This window comes from Larus michahellis, chromosome 5 (genome assembly GCF_964199755.1).
Source record: "Larus michahellis chromosome 5, bLarMic1.1, whole genome shotgun sequence".
Taxonomy (NCBI): domain Eukaryota; kingdom Metazoa; phylum Chordata; class Aves; order Charadriiformes; family Laridae; genus Larus; species Larus michahellis.
In genome coordinates this window covers 54679176-54700896 of record NC_133900.1, presented here as the reverse complement: position 1 = coordinate 54700896, position 21721 = coordinate 54679176, and the positions used below count along the sequence as shown (strand labels likewise).

Here is a 21721-nt window from a genome sequence, read left to right as displayed (position 1 = left end):
TTGATCAGCCTAGGGGCAAATGGGGGAAAAAAAACCCCAAAACCCTAAACAGACAGACATTACCTTGATTTGGAAATGATGAAGTATATTCCTGAAACATTCCTTATTTTCAGCAATAAAGATGTACAGAAAATCTGGGGAAACTCCAACCAGAAATGCCTCAACCCCATATGAACATTAGAGTAGAGCAGTCGTTGCAGTAAAACATCATGAAGCACATGATCGACGTGCTATCAATTCTACAAGAACTAAGATCCCAAATTATTTTACTTCGTCACAAGCATCCTCAACATAACACTTGAGTTGACATTTGTCTACCAAACCAAAGAAAACAATAAACCCAAATCTTTTTAGCATTAGTTGCTGCTATGAGGCCACAGATTCGCTTCCCTTCATCCAAGTGCAGTGGGGCTTGTTTAACGACTGTCTGTGCAAGATCCAGTTTTCCCTCTCGCACCGGGCTTCCAAAGTAAAGCACTTTTATAAACTCTTTTTGACAGATGGGAATTAATTCCTTATTTTTCGCAAATTGTAGTTTTAGTCACTGCCCAACAGAACAACTCCTGTAGATACTTCAAGTATTCACAAAAAACAGAAATATAAATGTTAGCCTAGTTGGATCTATTTATTGATAACAGGAGAATAATGAAACATTGTCATAGACAAACATAAAAATAGTGTCTGTGAACAAAGACCTCTTTTGGAGGTCTTTAAGTTCATGTGCCCTACATGAAATACACTCCAGAACAAGGAAACCCCGTGAAAGAGGCCGGTATCTCTCTGTTCCAAGACAGATCAAAATATTTTGCCTTTGCTACTTAGCCTAAGGGTTACTACAAAACATCTTTCTTTGTTGACAGAAAGGGGTTTTAAGGAGCAGAAATGACATCTGGTACAGATCACTAAAGTTTCCCAAAAATCTGCCTGTAAATCCATCCAAGTAACATAACCCTGAACTGTAGATCTAACTCTCAGCTAAATACGAAAAGTTAGACATACGTTATTTTGGTATAAGCAGAACACGGAGCAGAGCAACAGAAAGGCTTCACCATATCTTGGACAGAAAAGCAGTAAAACCAAGTAAATTCCTTGCCACGCCTTCAATAAAACGTGAAGAGGAGATGCTGAGATGACAGTATTCATTTAAATCATGACACTACCAGTGCAACAACTAAGTCTGGTGAACTTAAAAAACAATAAACCAAAAAAGTGTCATTAACCTCTCAACTGTGTTATGGCACACAGTCTGCTGTTGAGACATAAAGGGGTGGCCTGCTCACCACTTTATTTGATCTGTCATTTCCACGATAGTGCCCAAAAGACCAAAATAAAAAAAGTCCTGGAATGCACAAATCAAAGACAAGCATGAAACAACACAACAGTTGCTGACGTTCTTTGAATTTAAGTTAGATTACATCTGGTCAGCTCTTTTCCATAGCAAACCGGCTCAGTGTTCAGAAGGAGTCAAGAATCAATCAAATGCTAAGTATTATTTATAATAAAAAATAATTAAATTGAGAACAACATAGAAGATCACTAACATGCCACTGTACGCATCCACAAGACAGCTGTATCTTGAATGTCCCATACTGTTCTGGTCCCTCATTCTCAAAAAAAAAAAAGACAGCAGAACCCAAAGGGCATCACAGTTCAGAAAAAAGATGGTAACAAGAAGTAACATTCTGGAATGGCTCCTATATGTGGAACAACACACTAGGACTCCTCAAACTGAAATTAAAAATTGAGGAGATTTGTAAGAATTCTATAAAACTATCAGTAATAGAGAAGTTTGTCCATGATTCCTACTTCTAGTATTGTGAGAGCATCAAGTGAAACAACTAGGTGGCAAACTGAAAAGGAAAAAGAGCTGCTCTATTACTTAATGTCATGGATGCAAAAAGTTCACACTGGCTCAAAAAGAAACTGAGGTCTCCTTCCATGAATTTAGCCATCTACAGCTATTAAATACAAAGTCACCAGTGCTAGAAACCCCTGAGTCACAAGCTGCTGGAGGTTGAGCGTACTCAAAGAAAGCATCGCTCCATGATTTGCCACGTCTACACTCTCCATTACGCACCCTCTGCTGAATCTCACCCCCAAACTGAGGTGCCGAATTAAACAGCTCCTTGATCCAACTTGGTAGAGCTATTCTTATATAGCAATTCTGTCATCACTCCAAGATATTATTCCATATTTGATGAGAATTCTTCCACCAATGTGCTTATAAGGAGAGAAACCCCCCCCCCCTACTTATTTACAACAACTTATTTGAGACAAGAGTTTCACGCAGAAAGTGTACTTAGTTCAGCCACTTTCACATACAAGAACAGGAAGTTTGGTATGGAAAGCCTTGAACAAATATTTAAGCTTTCTGTAATTAATTTTGCAGCCGCTCTTGATACTACTCATAGCTTCTAATCTCCCTCCAACCAGTATGCTCTTGACACTGTATGCTTTTTGGTGTTTCTTAACCTACAAGTACTTCTTTAAGATACTTTTCCAATGAGGCGCTAAGAAAGAACAATTTAAAATTCCAAAGTAACAATTACTGCTGCACACTGTGAGCTGCCTGGCACAAGCAAGTTTTCAAGGCGTAGCTAAACATAAACTAACGCAAAACAGTAGCTTGGGAACCCTTCCAAACAGGATAAAGAAGTTCTTTCTCTTGTTCCTGAAGGGATCACCCAGAAGAGATTTTTAGGGTTATTCCTACTCCTTTGGGCTTCTGATGACATCAGCCAGACAGCCAGTGCTATCGCTTGCCAGAAGACAGGATCTGATACCTCAAGAACAGCCTATTGAAAAGGAAAACATAATTGAGTTCATTTTACCCTACAACTAGAGATCCCGACTCCTGTGGCAATTTAGCTGAACATTTTATGACAAGTTCAGTAATCATACTTGACCAGGAATTCCTAATAACGTGACGAAAAACAATCAAGCAAGTCCTTCTTCTGAAAAAGACACGTTTATTTGACTTTATTTTTCCTTTTTACTTTTTTTTCTTTTTTTTAAATTAAAACAAAACAGGTCACCTCAGGATCTGGCTGCAACAGTTATAACAGGATGACCAAATACTTGATGGGCACAGCTTTCCAATCTGAGAGGAAACTTATTGGTTTCTGCTCATCTCTACTGATTAGATACAAGCATCAGGGCAACATCACTACCTCCCGTGGTCCCCATCTTCCTGTATTTGGTTAGCACAGAAGCACAAAAAGCAGCAGATAATCCTCAGATTGCTTCTGTTCTACCCTTACCGGGTTTCAAAACCTTTGCCATTCACTGGGAAAGGCACTATAACATTATGTAAATAGTGGATATAATGGAATTGGCCAGAACAGCTTTTCTCCGTGAGGATGAAATGGCAACATAAACACATGACAAGGACTAGTGGAATTTCTCCAGTAACTTGCAATTGCCCCCTGCATAGCTGCTGCAAATTCATTATAGACTGTACCACGAAGAAAGAGTAACTAACTGCCAAGTTTCTAGTATAATACTATCAGAGGGCTACAAGAAAACTGGTTAGGAAGCTACATGGAAGGTACAGCTTTTGGATCACACACACGGTTACGCATCTGGAATCCCTAAACTAGCAAGTAAAGCAGTGTGTGGATTTCCAGGTTTGTTCTGGACACAGAGTTGCTGCTTTTCTGAGCTACTGCACCCGTGCTGTGGAGTCATGCCAGGAAGCCATGCCAAAAGGGCAAACTGCCACTTGTAGGCCCAAACCGGCTTATGCAGAACAAGCTCAAATGTGCCAGTACCACATACTGAGCTGTTCTTAGGGTTAGAGAGCACAGACCTACTTTGGGACCACCAGCATGAGAGCTGCAGATATATGTACTCTCTCTGTTTCCCATACAGAAACTCTGGATTGCTCTACGGAATGGACTTGGATCACTTTGTATTAATATATGAATCATAGAATGGTTCAGGTTGGAAGGGACCTTAAAAATCATCTAGTTCCAACCCCCCTGCCATGGGCGGGGACACCTCCCACTGACCAGGTTGCTCAAAGCCCCATCCAGCCTGATCTTGAACACTTCCAAGGATGAGGCATCCACAGCTTCTCTGGGCAACCTGTTCCAGTTGTCTGGAACTGGAACTGAACCTGTCTCATCACCCTCACAGTAAAGAATTTCTTCCTAATATCTAATCTACATCTCCCCTCTTTCAGTTTAAAACTGTTACCCCTCATCCTACACTACACTCCTGCATAAAGAGTCCCTGCTTATCTCTCCTGTAGACCCCCTTTAAGTACTGAAAGGCCAGAATAAGGTCTCCCCAGACCCTCCTCTTCTCCAGGCTGAACAACCCCAACTCTCTCAGCCTGCCCTCATAGGAGAGGTGCTCCAGCCCTCTGATCATCTTCATGGCCCTCCTCTGGACCTGCTCCAACAGGTCCATGTCCTTTCTGTGCTGGACTCCAGAACTGGATGCAGTAACTCCAGGTGGGGTCTCACCAGAGCAGAGTAGAGGGGCAGAATCACCTCCCTCAACCTGCTGGCCACGCTTGGGTGAAGTAAACCTCTGCCATTCTCCTCCAAACAGGATTGTTTCACTTTTAACAAAAGCATTCAGTGAGAAAAATCTAGGAAAGTCCTCATTCCTAACTGGCAGCGTTGCAAGAACTGACAAAAACAATGACTCAAAACGCAGCCACCACAAAATCTAGTACTGAAGCACACTGCCACTCGTGAGCAGCACTATCAAGTGGGCAACTATCAGAGTCCATGGGTTTGGCGTGGATTCAAACATCTAACATGTGATTACCTACCACCAATAACACAGAATGCTGGGAGGTGGTGTCAGACCACTATCAGTGTAGTGCCTTGGCATAAAAGCTGCTGAACCAGGCCTTATCAGAAGAGACCTGCTTTTTAAAGTAAACTCCTCAGGTGGAGAGATACCAGGGGCAGGGGGAAAGAAGCATGAGAGGCAGGAGAGGAAGGAGGAAAAAGCCACGGCTTGTCCCACTCCCTCTCCTTTACCTTGGGAAAGTGAAAGCAGTACAGCTGTCTCTCAGAGGCCTGGAAAAGCTGGTGGTTATCAACAGAAATCTAACACACGTCAGAGCTGGGCAGATCACGTTTATTCCCAATTGAAAACTGACTTGCAGATAAAGTTTTAAACAGCCTTCCTTTATGTTAACAGAAAACGCCCAAACAACAAGAAAACCCAACAACAGAGCACTGGAACATTTGTTAAACGATATGCCTCTCACCTCAGCAAGATAGTAATCTGCCCTGTCCATCAAATGAAGATATAATTACTTTACACAAAAGGCAGTATTTGAACCATGGCGATTTTTGCTAAATCAAAAGAGTAAGAGCTTGGACAACAAGAAATTGAGAGATAAACCAGCCCAGAAATAAAACCAGACAAACAGGTTCTACATTAACCTGTAACCTACAATAAACAGGTAGGCAAGTGCAAAATTACTCAGCTTTTACTCCAAGAATATTTCTCTAACTTCCACTTTGCAGCCACAATCGGCTACATAAAACCACAGCACAATACACTAACATTAAGGCTTTGGATGTTGGTGATGAAGTAACACTAGAGCAGGGGCCTGAAACCAAAGAACACTGATATTAAGATAGTACAGTTAACGATCACAGAGAACACATGTATATCACTACTCTACCTGTGGACAAATATTTGAAAAACCTCCTTCAGCTTCTTCCCTAGTTATTATGTTTTTCTTTATGTATTTTAAACCTGCACAGTTGCAAACCCTCTCTGTGAGAGAAAGAAAAGCCCCAGACTTTTTACAATCAAGGAGTTATATCATACAACAACATCTTGTGACCTTCAAATGCTTTTTGCCCTTTGCACTTTAAAGTGCGCCATGCAAAAAAAAAAAAAAAAAAAGAAAAAAAAAGGGCAGAAGCATGACCCTCTGTTTCAAGTGCTCTGAGAAGAATAGGGTTATAATATTGCAAAGTCTGAGATCGAGCAGGTGGTTGTCCTGATTTGGTAGCTCACTGGTTTGGCACAGGAGCAAATAACCCTATTGCTCTCCAGCCATCATGTCTCAAGCACTCTGGGAAACAGCGTTGACATGGGTTTCTCCTGACCCTTTCTGGCCAAAAGACAACTCAGAGAAGCCAGACCAACCCTTCTTTTAATCTTAAGTGAACCACTCACTAGGAAAAATTAAAGGCCACCCTTAATCGACAACAGATGTGAAAGACCTCAGAATAAACTGTGTAGATGGACATATTAAATATTGCCTCCTCTTTCTTATTACAGAAAATAAAAAGCCACACAACTATGCCAGAGTTGTTGATGCTAATAAATACACCACCCTTTAGTCCAATTTATCCTCATTAACAATTAACAGGACAAAGTATTACTCCAACTATGGACTGTGCCCATACTTTTTACCTCTCAGCAGTGATTTGGAAAAGTCTGAACCAAATTGTGTTAAAACACTCTGCTTAATAAAATTCCTGAAAACATCAGTATTGATCATTCTAGGATGAGTAATATGTTCAAAGCATAAATAAATGATAAATTTCCGATACTGAAAAGAATGTTTACACAGTTCTGTAAACTCATTCACTGAGTAGTTTTAATGAAAAGAAGGGTAAATAAAATCAGTAATACAGCATCTATGTGTGTGGTGGTTCTCTGCACCTTCTCTGTCCCTGGGAGAAAGTAAGAATCAACATTAACTAGTAAACCTGCAGTTCACAGAAAACTAGAACGTACATTTCGCATTTAAGGTGCATAAAACCAGAATCTGTTCAGTAGCCAAAGTATTCATTAACGTCTACCATTGTTATACAACACTATTCTGAATTACTTGTTGAGAAACTCAATATAGGTAGAAGTATCCCTGCTATGTAAGTTTCCTCCTCCAAGATAAAATGATTGCAAACCACATTCCTTTAAATGGTGTCTAGCAACAAAAACTAAATAAAGGGGGAAACAGGCTCCCAGCAGCATCCTTATTTACAACATGGTAAAGCAAATTTAAAAAGTGAAATTTCCATTTCTGACCATGTTTAAAAGAAGCAGAAAACAAATTAACTTGACCACAAAGTTAATGATGTTTAATACAAGTATCTAGACCTTTTCAATCAATACAATTCACTAGGTTATAGCAAGCAAAACCAGCTCTTTTCAGATGACAAATAAGGGTAGTGACTACATTCCAGCTGCCAAAATCTGAAGGTAAAGAGCCTAGCTTATCAGCCAACTGACAGCTGAGTACATTTTTCTTTTAATTCAGATCCAGGAATATAGAAATCTTTTTTTTTTTTCCTGAAACATCTGTTTATCAGGACGCTAGAATACCTCATGCTTCAACAGTTAAAGGCTATCTCTAAATTTAGAGGCCTCTGCAGCTCCCTTGCCCAGGTGCACATCCTGGCTGCGTGTCTGGATGAAGCTTGTTTCATATATCCCATACCACTACATGCCCTGATTGCTGTGGAGTCTTATTTTACTTATACAGAAACAGAATTTATGTGGTACTCCTAACCTAGGCAAGAAACATGGACCAGAACTGTAGTGTATCTGTCCTTCAAGAGAGTATCACAGGAAGTGACCTGTTTGTGGGTAGCACCTATTTAAATACCTGAAATGAAGATTAGCATATGAACAAATGAAATCTCAGTTACGATTAACAAAACTAACAAAAGAAAGAATGCAAAAAAAAGTACTACCTTCTTTTCAGTGGGGCTTGAAGTCTTTGATACTAATGCTGCTTCAACAAGACCTTGCTCAAGTAAGGAGTCATATTTTATGCTTCTTTTTCTGTTTCTCCTCTCCTTGTTTGCTGGCTTTTGTTCATTTTCCTCTGACTGAGACACATCTGCACCATTGTCTCCACAAATGGAAGATTCAAAAAGAGGTTTTCCATTCATGTAGGTTTTAGTGATTTTCAGCTTAATTTCTGGAGAGCCATTCTTGATAGGAGTAGTGTTGGGTGGTGTTCCAACTCCCTTTATTTCCTGGGGTTCAAAGCGCAGCTTGGCATCTTGGGCCCCAGACTCGCCATTAAACACACGAGAGGTTAGATCTTTCAATTTATCAGCTGGAATAAATGGAAGAGCCTCATGGCCATTATATTTTTGCATGACACCTTCTTGTAGAGTGGCAGAAAGTTGTGCTTTGCCCAAGTAGACAGAACACTCGCGATTCACTTCACAATTCTGAGTTTTCCCATTGGTATTTCCAAGGATCTCTGGCACCTGCTTCATTTTGATGTAGTTAATTTTTCGAGTTAACAGTTGAGAACTTCTTTTGATGCTAAAGTCCATTCAGCCCAGATGTTTCCAGTCTTACACTGCTATATTAAGACAAAAAGACAGAGAATATCTTTAATAATACAGAAATGTCAAAAGCTACCAAGTATTCAGGTAGATATGTCCCCACTAATGTAACGCTCAATGTACTTCATTCAAGTTTTACTAAAGAAAGTGTTGCTTACAGTCTTCATAACCAAACTACTTCAATATCTGTTAATATGCATTACGAAAAAGTCCAAGAAAAACAGATCGGCGAATCATCAATTTTATTAAAACAAAAGCAGAGAGTAAAATCACAGCTTTCATTTCAACTATCTGTTAACAATCTACAGCACGAGCCTTACCCACACTAATTACTCAAAGGTAGTGCATTGCTTAAAACAAGTCAGAGTCAGACTTAAGATAATATCATTAATAACAATGTAAAACAGATGAGTTTATTTCCCAGAGGTCGTGCCAGCACAGAAAACCCCAGAGGCTGCGTCACTGTAGCACCTACACCATGGACAGCAGCAGCAGCAGCACACGCTTCTCCTCCTCGCGCTACCAAGAGGCCCCCAAATCTTCCCAAAGCCTTCTGGCTATGAGAACAAACAAAAAGTGAGCATTTTCTATCATGAACACCAGCCCACTGGGAAACAGCTGATCCTTCAAGGCAGTGGTCACACCGTGCAAAATTTAAGTGGTCCAAGCAACCGCTGGGGTTTCAGCTTTTTAATAACAACAGTAACATCATCTAACACCCATTTTTCATACAGAAACTTGAAAACATCCAACAAACTAAAACTGCACTATTATCTGCCCTAGACAGATTTTCCAAGGGTTCTAAAAGCTAACCCTGCCCATTTCAACATTATACTATTGTAGCAAACAAATGAATCTGGGAGAATGACTCCTTTGTACCCCTAGACCAGGTAAGATGATAGTTTTCATTTTTAAAATTCATATGCCTAAACTCTTCATACTACGAGGTCCAGTGTACACATGGTATAGAAAAATACACCACCATAAATATTATGAAAGCTCAGCACAATAATCATCACATCCATTGTCAAGGTAACCAGTTTCATATATGATCAAGTCTCAGAACTGTCACATCAAATAAAAAATTCATTAAATCTGGTCTCGCTTGCTTCCAAAAGAAGTTCAGTAAAACCCATGATGAACAACTATTGAATTGTCAGTTGCTACAGATGAAATCTCTTCTGAATCTCATCACCTTGTTTATTAATGTACACAGTTATAATGCTTCCAACTGGCATATTCCTGAAACTTGCATATTTGCTACCTCTACATCAGGAGTAACAATGTACAAATGCTTATAACTGAACAAAGCTTCTTAAGGGCGTCAAGCCTGAACTCAAAGCAATCGGACAACTGAAACCTTTTCACGCACAAAGATACAGAAAAAAAAGTATATCTAAAAATCCTAACTCCATCACTCCTTAGCAAATGCTCCCATCTCCCTAATGTGCTGCTCTCTCCATACAAGCTTTATAGACTCATTTGAGCAATGAAAACCATTCTCTAGGGACAAACAGGAACCTGAAAAGCTGGCATTAAACAAGGTCAGAAGAGTAAGTATACCTGAACTCCAAGTGAATCTACGACAGAAAAGGTTCTAATCTTTCTTTAGCCAGATGAAGTCTGAATTAACAATAAAATCTCCGACTGTATTAACCCTTTTGAAGAGGACTGAGAGGTAAAAGGAAACTCAAAACTCCATCAGAACAAAACAAAAAGCTCACTAAACCGAAAGAGAACTCATGTACTTTTCACAAGATCTTCCCTGAAAACACGGACATCAGAGACAGACTCTCAAGCCAATTAATAATATGACAATGTTTCAAGCTGTGATTCAGCAGATTTAACTGAAATCATATTTATTTTAAGAAACAACTGATGACAAATTCTATAAATCCCCAGGCAAAAGGCAAACCCGTTACAGAACACGTGACGCTCATGGTTACGGAGATGATGGCAAAATTCCTTAAAAAAAACAACCACCAAAAACCCCCAAAACACTAAATCATTGCAAAATCTGTACTTCCTTCCCACAGATTCTTAAGCGAGTAAACCAGAATGCAAAACAGAGATTTGATTTGGGCATCTAAATTCCCTCTATCTAAATAACAAGCCTACAAGTGAGCAGCTTTCCTGCGGCTGCAGACGCCCTCCAGTGGTGGCCTGACCCAGCCCGAGCAGAACCCGCCGGCAGCTCCCTACTTCCCTGCCTGAGGCTGCTGCAAATCACAGCTTCTCACAAGAGGACCAGGACCCATACCGCCTCGTGTGGCTTCCTCCTGTCCATCAACCGCACGGTTAAGTTGAAAAATATTTTTGAATGCGGCTCTGGTAGCTGCTTACCAGCATCTGGATTTCCGGATCAAGACATCTGCATTTTGTAACTCTTTGTTTTAATCCATAATTCTACTTGTATTTTTTTTTGTCCTGCTTAACAATAACTCTTACTCTCATCACTTAGTTCTTTAAACAGAAAGCCATCAAGCTTGAGGCAGACCAGGACAACTCAGAAAATAATCAAATTTGACTATGTTACTGGTGTAGTCAATCTCAAAACACTGGATGCATTAAAAAAAGTGATAGCTTAAGAGTTTCAAAACGTAAAAATCACCATAGAATCACAGAAAACTTAGGCTGGAAGGGATTTTCTGAGATCATCTATTCCAACCCCCTGCTTAAATCAGGGCCAGTGCAGATCAAGCTGCTCAGGGCCTTGTCTGGAGAATGACAGTAAATAACTAAGTGAAAAGACATGGCTTAAAGAAAACAAGTTACTCTCTCTATAGCTAACAAACCCAAGGGTAGTAATTCCATGTCACAAAAATATGAAGACCAATAAGACCATGCAGTGAAAGACCCTGAATGCTTAGGGGTTACCTTGATTTGCCTAATATGTCCGAAGATACGCAGCAGGCAGATTTTAGAACTTCGGTAAGTGAAGGTTCAATTAATGATTCTCACTAACACTGGTCACTAAAACCATCTGAAAGCACTAAAAAAGGCCCCTCAAATTGCTGGAGCCTGGAGAAACAACAAATCCAGGCATACAACTGGTAAAAGCACGTCAATGCACCCAGGTCAATAGTAAATGGGAAGGTGAAGAGAAAGGCAGTAATCTGAGATAGAAAAATTATCAGAACCAGTAGATACAGATTATAGAATATGGAAAATAGACCGTTTGTACAAAGATTTAATAGAGCCAAATGAGAAGAGGCTTAAGTAAAAGGCAGAATAATGAGCAAAGATAATAGATGTACCTGTAAGAAAATATAGTCCCACTGGGGAGATCAAACTTGTAGAGAGCAACCTGCAGGTTAGTCACCATCTCTAGGACAGCCAATGAAGGGAAACTGTTGATATGCATCTCAGTCCTTCTTGTAAAAGAAATAAGCTATGTTGTGGGATCCAGTTAAACGGAAGAAGCTAGCAAATCTACACACGGGAATAACAAAGGGTTTCAAAAAAGAAGGGCAAAATTGAAGCTAGTTGCATTTTGCATCACCTTTGCTATCTAAAATTCATGGTAGCACAATACCATAAGCAAGGAAAAGGACCAGGTGAGAAGAGGACAATAGAGCAGAAAAGGGGCAAGGAAAGAAAATGATCAGCAACAGATAAACAAGCAGTACTGTGAGCTTAGAATTAATGCAAGGAGATCCACAAGAGAGGACATGAAAGAATGAAGCTAGATAGATCACAGACAAGATCCGGTTGATCAGAGTTGTAAGAGTGAGGTCCTGAAGCAGCTGAGCATATGATTAGATTTGATAGTTAAATTAAGTGCACTCATGCCGGACCACCATATCACACAGAAGCAAAGTAACCCCTTATATTTTTCTAGATGACTCTGTATCTATAGAAAAGGAAACTGGGGGGAGGGTAGGGAAAGAAAGGCGACAGAAGCACCGCACACGCGTAGCCACTAACAAGCTTAAGCTGGTATCATTCCATATGGACTGTCTGGTGACCCAACAAGCACCGTTTTCACTAACAAAGAGGAAAAAACATGAAAGCCAAAGAGGCTGCTGAATAAACATGATATTTTGGCTTCTGAACAAATAGCTTTCAGTAAAAATAAAGATTTGACTTATCAGAGAAAGGTCTCTAGATATTTTAATCGGACAATGATAATTGGACAATCCTTGCAATGGCTTTTCATACTAAAAAAAACCCAACAGGTTCTACGTAAGGCAAATTATTTTGCAGACATTTCAAATAATGTTATTAATTACTCGAAGGTCCATCATCTGACACGAGTTATGACCCAAATACAGTTACTCTGCATGTCAGATTCCTCCTTCACTGTCCGGGCCACTATCATTTTATGTGATATTTATCACTCCTTTCTTCCACATCTGCTGCAATTTCAGAGATGCATTTCTTGTGTGTCAGAAATAACGGAGTAGTCCATTCCTTCCAATTCTGCCAAAGGGAGTGAAGAGAGTAAGTAATCAACAACAAGCGTCACTATTAAACACCACTTTTGTTTTGTCTGAGGGTTTTCTTAAAGCCATTTCTCAGGTGAATTACTTACTGAATTACTCGGGGTCGGGGTAGGGGGGGTGGGAAAGGGTAAGGGAGAGGAAGAGAGGGAAAGGGGAGGGGGAAGATGACACACCTAATCACAGATTCACAGTAAGAGAACTTTATCCACAAAAGTTATTTTTGTTACCTACAAATCAGGCTTTCAGCTGGCACTGAAAAAGCTAATAGATGGCTGCTGCTTTTTCCTGTAAAGATAGCTTTATGGTAAGTCTTCTCCATGCTCTCATCAATTTTAAGACCAAAGGTTATTCCTATTTTCAGATCAGAATGAGACAAAATACTTAGAGAGATAAGTAAAATGACATCGTATTCTTGCTAATATATTTGAAAACTTGAGTATGCTTATTCACATTCTCTTGTAGAAAAACCCTAAAATATCAAATAGGAGTAGAGACATATTTACTGTCATGCAGTACATTGTGACTGCTCCGCACTATAGTAAAATAATGAAAAATTACTAGGTGATCTAAACAGAATTTACCTTTAGAAGAAAACGCAAAACTCCAAACTGAACTGTGGGTTTGCCAAAAATTGTTACAAACCAGCTCTACCCAGCAAATTCAAATAATTATCTCTCATGAAGAAAACCATTACTGTAGTAGCTGATAGAGAACTGAAAATATCTCTACCAAAACTTTCAAAAATTTACGACTAGTCTTAGAAAAGACTTAGGAAAGGGAAAAAAAAAAAAAAAGGAAACTTTAGTCCAAAGGAGCCAAGTTCAAATTCAAAAGCACCTGAAGTAAAGACTTCATTAGTCTTGCAGTAGATACACAATGATTTCAGTTAACCACTCAGCTGGTAAGGCTGACCTACAAAGTATTTTTAAATGAGTACATGAAAATTTCCTTACACTTATAGTGCATAATAATGTTTATATAGAGATGTAATATACATTTGCACAAAAAGATCAAGCATATTTTGAAAACTGTGTGAAAAAGGTTAGTGTACTTACAGTTAGTGACACTTATGCTTATTTGTCACCAAATATATTGGAAAAAAATTACTATTGATCTTTTCTAATTTGTTTTACGTTTGTCTCCACCCACCCCTCCACACACACCTTCGCCCCTGGATAAATTTCAGAACTAAAGTGTTACGGTCTTTTTTCTTCAACCAAAACACGTATTTATTGCCTTCTCATGAAGGCAAGGCAATACCAACTTGTACAGTTTAGAACTGTAGAATGGGAAGCGAAGAATTTCTTCACTTTAAATATTACTTGCTACCGCAGAAAGCAAGCTTACAGAACTGACAGACTCGACTTTTTGCTCCTCCTCAGGAAAAACTTTTGCAACCAACCCTTGCTGATGAGGGTAAGGCCAGAAGATTCTGTTACAGGACTCCTCCCATTCATTCGTTTTCTTCAAAATCAGAAGAAATATTCTTTTTCTGCTGTTGCAGAAATTCAATTTTGTCAGTTTCACTCCTGCTGGCAAAGGTAGGTCGTGAAGGAAGGACATGGATTTGAGTAAACTAAAATGCTTGTAAAACATTGTATTTGTGTCTGAAGAGAGAATACAGATACTACTGTGGTGGGACCACAAATCAAGTAGAAGAGAATTGCTTCTCCTCTGCAGATAAGCAGAGAGGAACATTTGTGCCTAAAATGGTAAGAACTACTGGATTTACCACCAGTGTTTAATAAACACTAAAAGGTAGCCCTTAACAGTTGCTTGACAAATGGCTAAAAGTAAAAAAAAAAAAAAAAAAAAAAAGTTTTGTTTTCGAATGCAAACTTGAGACTTTTCTGTCTCCTGGAGAGTTCCAAATGGTTCAGCTGAAGGGAATGGCCCCTCTCTAGCAAAACAGGACTCAACAATTTAATACAACCAAAATACTCATTCAGTCTAGGTCTTTACTCAACTTTACGTCTCTCTCTGTCTCTCAAGTGGGCCAGAGTTGTGCATCTGGCTTCTACTTAGATTGAGAATGAACCAAATGCAATCTCAAATAGCTCAGCACTTAGGTGCAGAGTTCCTGCCTTATTTACATTGTTTTTTCACCTGGTCCAAAGCCTACCTTGATTTCCCACCTCTTTAATCCCACTGCTTTTTCTTTTCAGCATCCTACCTCTGGCTTCTTGCTCCATACCTTCAGGACCTGGATCCTCTGGCTCTACATAATACTCACTGCAGTAGATAAATGTGCTATAATCTGTTTGTTTCCTCTTCACTGTGGCCAGCGATTCTGCCCTTATTCCCATATGTAGTCATGACAGCAGTGCAATTCCCTGAAGCTTCACTGCGAGTATCATGAAAATTTCTGATTGTGCAAATTCTGAGAAGGGAAAATCAAATCGATGACACCACAAAATAAGCTATCAATATAGGCAATGAATCAAATTGTAGCATTAACAAAACATTGTCGGCTATACTTCCGCAGAAATAAACAATGTTGCCCAGATCAGACCAGATAGCAACTAATTTTTAATACAGAGAATACAATCATGTTGTGTAGTCTCTTAAAACTCTACTGTCTTGTATCAGGGCATTAAAACCTCTTCACCCAAATGGGTGCATTTAGATGCCAGAAGCACACTTGGTGCATTGTAATAATCCTAAAAAGCAGTGCTGTGACACTGGTGATACATGAGGCCTTGTCAATAGTACAAAAGCCTAGAGAGAGAGATATATACATAGGAGTGTATCATAATCTTTACCATAGAGCAGTATTTGGCCATGTCTTCTGTCGTTTATAGAAACAGCAATACATTGCACTGATCATGCACCTCTCTAATGTGGAGAGGTAACATGTAAAAATATACGTGACTTCTTTCATCCAGTACATTCAACTTCACATCCTTCCAGTTCTTTACTTAATTTACATTAAGAACTGGAAGGTAAAGTTCAGAGGTAGTTGACACTGACACAGTGGTACTATGGAATTTTACTTATAGACTTGTACCTCAAGAACTACATATATATCCATATGTGATCAATGTAACTATGTCTATAATGTAATCCTGGCCACACAGTGCTAGTTCTGGTCTACTTTACACATAGACCGTAACTATATACATGCAATTGTGTTAATAATTCCATCTAAGCAAAAAACACACACGCAACCAGCAGATGGATGCCAGGATGTATGCCACTCAAACAAGGCCCGAGCTCACAAGAGACCTGGAACACTAAATCCCCTCCAAACAAATCCAAATACTTGCTAATAAGTGGCCTTTCTGGTTTGGACATTATTTGAAGTATCTCCATGTGCTTTAACATGCTCTTGCCAAAATGCGTTATTACCGTCCACAGTGTTCTTCATTCCCTTTCTATTTCTTTTGCCACGTCTACATCAAGAATCTCTCCAGAAGAAAGGTTAAAATTACTGTTACAAGTAAAAGGTCTAGAATTTGAGGCACGTTTTATGTTTCTGCAGATATTGCGTAGCTTACCCATTTAACTTGGAGACAGAAAGATAAAACACTTTCCTGTCCAACAAACCAAATCCTTCTTGTCCACTTTCCAAATCTTTGGTGTTGAGAGGTTTGCAATGCGTATCTCTTGTCATTTTTGCTGTCCTTTCTCTCAGCATAGCGTTAGTTCCATAGATTACTTCACTGCCATATCAAATTCAGTTCTTTAGACAAATTCAGTTGTACCTACTTCTTATAGGAAAATCTAAAAAGGTTTGACTGTAGAACTAAGTCGTGTTAAGCAATTGTAGCTGCTATCCTTACTTGCGGCGTTTCTGAAGACTCAGCTATCACTACCACTTTTAAGTCAAGCATTCGTCTGATGAACGGATATTGTATGTGCACTTTCTACTACACATTTTAAGCCTACTACTTGGTTTTTTTTGCACTACTGATGAATTTCAGTCATGTTCCACATTTAATCACAGCATGTATTTCCGGTTTGTTCGGGAGTGTTACTATGAAACAATTTCTGATGGTCTGCATTTTGCATCCACTGAAAAACCACAACATTAATTTCATTATGAAGTATCTGATTGAAAGCCTTGGCGAGTAGTCCATATAGCATAATGATCCATATTCTTATCTTTCATCCCACGCTGCTCTCCAAGGTTCATACTTTGGCTTAAATCCTTCTGGCTTTATTATCAAAGTAGAATCTGGGCATTCTCTACTAAAGAGATAACTCCCCAATTTAGACGTTTCTGAGTGCCAGTGCAGTCAGGTTCTTTGCTCCAATGGCATCCCACCAAGGCTGGCAAGTTCCACAATTGATTTATCTGATACACGATCTTGGGAACCTCAGCTCCACAGACTAACCCATGCCACAGCAGGAACATTTACACTTCAACTTATTATAATGAATAAATAAATGAAATGGGTCCCAAACATTATGACAGAAGGCTGCATTACTGCATGTCCTTCCTACTGCTTCTTTTATCAGTAGCTTTTCAAAATATTTCAAATGGTGTTTAGATCACATTTCTAAGAAAATCTTCCCTAGCTTCAGCCTTCTTTCTTGAAAATATTTTTGTCATTAAATATTTCATCATCTGCTGCTTGGTGTATCTCTTATTTAGTAAAGCAGAGCTCAGAGAACAGGACAACGTTCACTCTCTATTATGTTTTTGACCATAACAAAGGAAACGTGGAATTCTGATGTTAGCCTTCAAGGCCAAATATGTTTAAAGATGATTATTATTCTTTTAAAACTCAAATTTTCTAATTTGTTATGTGCGTTTTAGCACAGATGTGAGATGTCAGTATTTTAGTATTTTGGTTTCGCAAAGATGGGTAAATAGCCATCTCTGCCAGCCAACAGAACAAGACCACGCTGTGCTTCTCCAAAGAGCCACACAAAAAACTGACAGTATCCTTCACAGACAGCAGAAGAAAAATGTTAAAGCTTCTATGAAAGTCTATTTCAATAGCACATCACGCTATAGTTTTCCAGCCATTTGCCATATATTTTTCCTTACCCCAAATATGGAAGAATATAAAATAGCTCCAATTTGTGCTGGGGAACTGAATACCAAAGTTCAAAACAAGATCAAATTGCTATCTTGCACCAAGATAAAAATAGAACAAGATGAAACGATGGGGACAAAACTAGAAACTGAGCCATCACCTGTTGAGTAGCCCTTGCAATTTAACACATGCTTTAAGTCACTTATATATTTTATTAGTTTCAAATTATGTCAAATATGAGAACCTACGTCAATGGTGCTCCAGGGCAAAGTAATTTTGCCCAACATAAGAATACTCTGAAGTACGTATGGGCTAGCACTTCACTTTTCCATACTTAGTCAATTTAATTTGATTGCTATGAAACATTCAAAAAGATTTTCAAACATCTACTTTCCAGGTGTAGCTCATCACACCATTGTACTATCAGAACAATTTCCATACAATGGTATTATTTCTTAACGTTAGCAAGAAGGATAGTAGAAACCTTGCTTTTGGTTCCACCATGATTAACAGGTATTTCTTTATTGCACACAAAATACGTTTAAAAAAATTCAGTTTATGGTATAATCTATTATATGCTTTGGACAGAAGCAGCTTTTCAAATCTACTAGAGAGACACTAGATTATCTGGTGCTAAAGTTCAGAGTTGCCTGTGAGCAAAGTAATGTAGGATGGACTATGCATTAACCTATCATCACCATACACAAGGTATTAGTATATATGATCTGTCTTCCAGGAATCTTGCATATTTTTGTAGCCTGCTATTCACCAGAAAGGCAGCAGAATAGAGTACGGTTTGTTTCCCTTATAACACGTTCCAAAAACTTCCCTTCCTGCCGACGCTAGAAAATATAAAATAACTATACGCTGGGTGCTATCAACTTGATAAGAACATTAAAAATAACACTTGATGTATCACTTTTGTAATTTCCGTCAGTGTAAACTGAAAGGAAAAAAGTGAATACATTTATACAGCTGTCTTATTACCTCCAATGACTGCAGGTCATAGAGAAGCTAATTTGAAGGTGCAGTGAAGGGTGAATTTAGGTAGTTTCTCTCTTTCCCTTCAAAAAACGGTCTTACAACCAACGCCTTCCAAGTAACCATTAATTTTATAAAATAGCTGACCCATTCAATCGGCTACACGAATTTGCAAGCTGTAAGGTGACTACTGCCACATCAAAAAGGCTCTCCTTACCCACCCCCTTTCTCCCAAGTCCTCCACAATTATGCACCGAAGGAAATTTGTACTCCCATGCCAAGCTCTGATGGGAAATTATTTTCTCTCTCCACGTTACCACCTGACTGCTTATCCTGGTGCCATATTCCATATCCGCCTTCTTGTTTACATCACCGAGATGCCAGCACATCCTCGGTGAAGACATTTCTCAAAGCGACATCCTAACGGGAAAGCGATGCTTCCTAGAAACGTGGACTTATTTATCCACTTGTATCTACTTCAGTATCTCCATTCCGCCTTCATCCAAAGGCTAGATTCGAAAATAACACCAGACCTACCATATTTACTCAACCGTAAGGCCGTTTTCATTTGTCTTTGCAGAAAAGTAATGAAAAAGCTCCAATAGTACAGCCACAAACATAGTATTAAAATATGCAGCCATCATCATCTACTGCATTACTCTTAGTCCCATCAGGCATTTCTTTATTGATGTTTGATTACTGAACGCTAGACTATGTGTTGTTTTCAGCAATACCACTTAGTGGCTGCTTCCCAGTGTGCAGCACAGTGCTCTCGAGGAGAGGTGAAAATTTTTTTCCCAGAAAAGGCTAGGTGCTTTACCTTGTTCTACACAGAAAATACCTGCAATTTTCATGCACTCAACCATCTTCCATGCTTAAAACCTAAAAGATGTCTTGCAGTTACATAAGCAGGAGTGACCAGAGGTGACCGAAATGCTGCAAGAATTGTGCCTCTATCTTCTCCTCATCATGAGCTACATCCTTGATCCGGTAATCTGACCAGAGCAGATGAACCTTTCTATACGCATGGAGTCCCAATGCAGTCAATAGACTTTGATCGACCACAAGGAAAGCCACGCATTTATCAGTCTGTAGAAATAAGGCCTTGCTTGGGAAACACACTGACACCGGTGGAACAAAAAGCAGGCTCAGTGCAAAAGTGAGAGGTGAATAGGCCACAAACAATAGGACACTGAAAAACAATCCCTTCTTTCCATTCCTTTGCCATTTTGTTAGCGCAATGTTTTGGGCGCAAACTCATATATAAAAAAAAATATATATACATACACATATACATAGATATGTATGTATACCCGTACGCACCAATTTCACCACGCAAATATTAGAAAGCAACCACTTCAACCATCATTTTTGCTTCCAGTCTAAAACAAAGTGGGGTTGTTTTTGTTGTAATATCTAGTCTATTGCATGCAGGCAGTAATTTAAATGCAATAGTCTCTCATCTGCAAAACAACCACTGGCTTCAGAAAAAGCACGTAGCCCTACAGATATTTAAACGCCTTTTTTTTTTTTTTAATTCTTACTAGCTATTTGTTGGATTCATACTGAACTAAAAGAAAATACATTTTACATTTAATTTCCATTTCCTAAACTGCTTTAAATCTACATCCTTAAAGTATAATGACCTAATTTCTTTTGACATTTTCAAATAATATTTGATAAATTAAGAGGTTTTACTGTACTGTTAATATCTGAATTTTTCCAAGTATGTATGAGGGTGGATATTCTTATAACCGTCACAAGAACTAGACATACAGTCTCCAGGAATATCCAGAGCTTTTACATTCAAATACTGAAAAAACTTGTCATATTTTCTGATGGCTGCATACTAGATGAAAATCTCAGCATGCTTTCATATATGGGACATAGATGCTTACTGAAACAACCAAAAATTGCATACGCTGTAAGTACTGAGCCCCGCGTAGTCCTGCAAAACAGTGGTTTTATTCAATGATTACATCCAACAGTCAAATAATACCACACTGTGAAATTGAGGAGTTTACTAAGGTTGATATGCTGCATTTCCTGAGCAGAATTCCTACAGCAAAAGAAGCAAATAATAGCTTCAGCGATAAATTTACAGAGATTCTACTAACATAGGAACATTTTGGTGAAGAACCAATTTATTCTTGCAGCTGAAGCCACACATTCCATGCTTAAGGAATTTTAGCAAGCATATACGTCCGCATAAACCAGCAAGGACTCTTTGCAAAATCTATTACAAACTTCATTGCCATCCTACGATGTTTACAGTTACCTTCCTCAGATGTTTGAAAAGGCTAAACGCCAAACATATCTTCCTTGTTTGGGTTTTTTTTTTTAAAGCAGACCTCGTTTAGCTTACTCAGCGCGGGCAGCACTAGCTCCTAAATTTAAGAATCATTATAAACCAATTTTAATGCAAATGCCAATAAGGAAACTATTCACGCACACAAAATACATGGGCAATGACTGATACCAGCCTCTTGCCTGTTTAGTGCCTGCTAGCAAGAGGCCCATTTTCTCTGAAATCTGTTTAAATACGGTGTTTACTGTCTCTGTACTTCTACCAGTATTTACTCCTCCTTTCAGCCGACATATTTAAAAAAAAAAAAACAACACAAAACCAGAAAACAAGTATAAATATGTTCAAGAAGTGTGGCAAATTCCCTTCTCCACCCCCAGAGCGGTAAAGCCACAGCGGATGAGCTGTAACTATGGCCTTGGGAATACAAGTTCCCCAGGCTCTTTTACCACACAAATATCAATTCAAGTTACAAGAGCCCTATCCTCTTATACTTAATGAAGATTGAGCCAACGAGCCCGTAATGCCTTCGCAGGAATGTTTTCTTCCCGTTTTTCCTAACAAGGCTCTCCTCCCATACAGGTCCAGGATGGACTGCAGAAGGGTGTAAGCAGAAGGATCATCACACCAGTGTTTAGTGGAGGAATAAATCAAACATGGCTTCCCCCTTCCATACATTTCCAGAGTTACATTCACTCCTGCTGCCGTACAATC

General features: G+C 39.0%; 1 protein-coding gene across 6 annotated transcripts in view; it reads right to left on the bottom strand.

Annotated features, from left to right (window-relative positions):
• NSD2 (nuclear receptor binding SET domain protein 2) overlaps positions 1-21721 on the bottom strand; it is a 101733-nt gene that overhangs the window by 53495 nt on the left and 26517 nt on the right. For 3 of the 6 annotated variants that reach the window (XM_074587377.1, XM_074587375.1, XM_074587380.1), the window contains exon 2: positions 7683-8308. In XM_074587377.1, coding sequence (XP_074443478.1) covers positions 7683-8279 — 597 coding nt within the window. In that variant the 5' untranslated portion in view covers positions 8280-8308. Of the gene's footprint in view, positions 1-7682; positions 8309-11548; positions 11602-21683; positions 21706-21721 lie in introns of those variants that run through there. The other 3 variants (XM_074587379.1, XM_074587378.1, XM_074587376.1) reach the window with 3 other exon arrangements.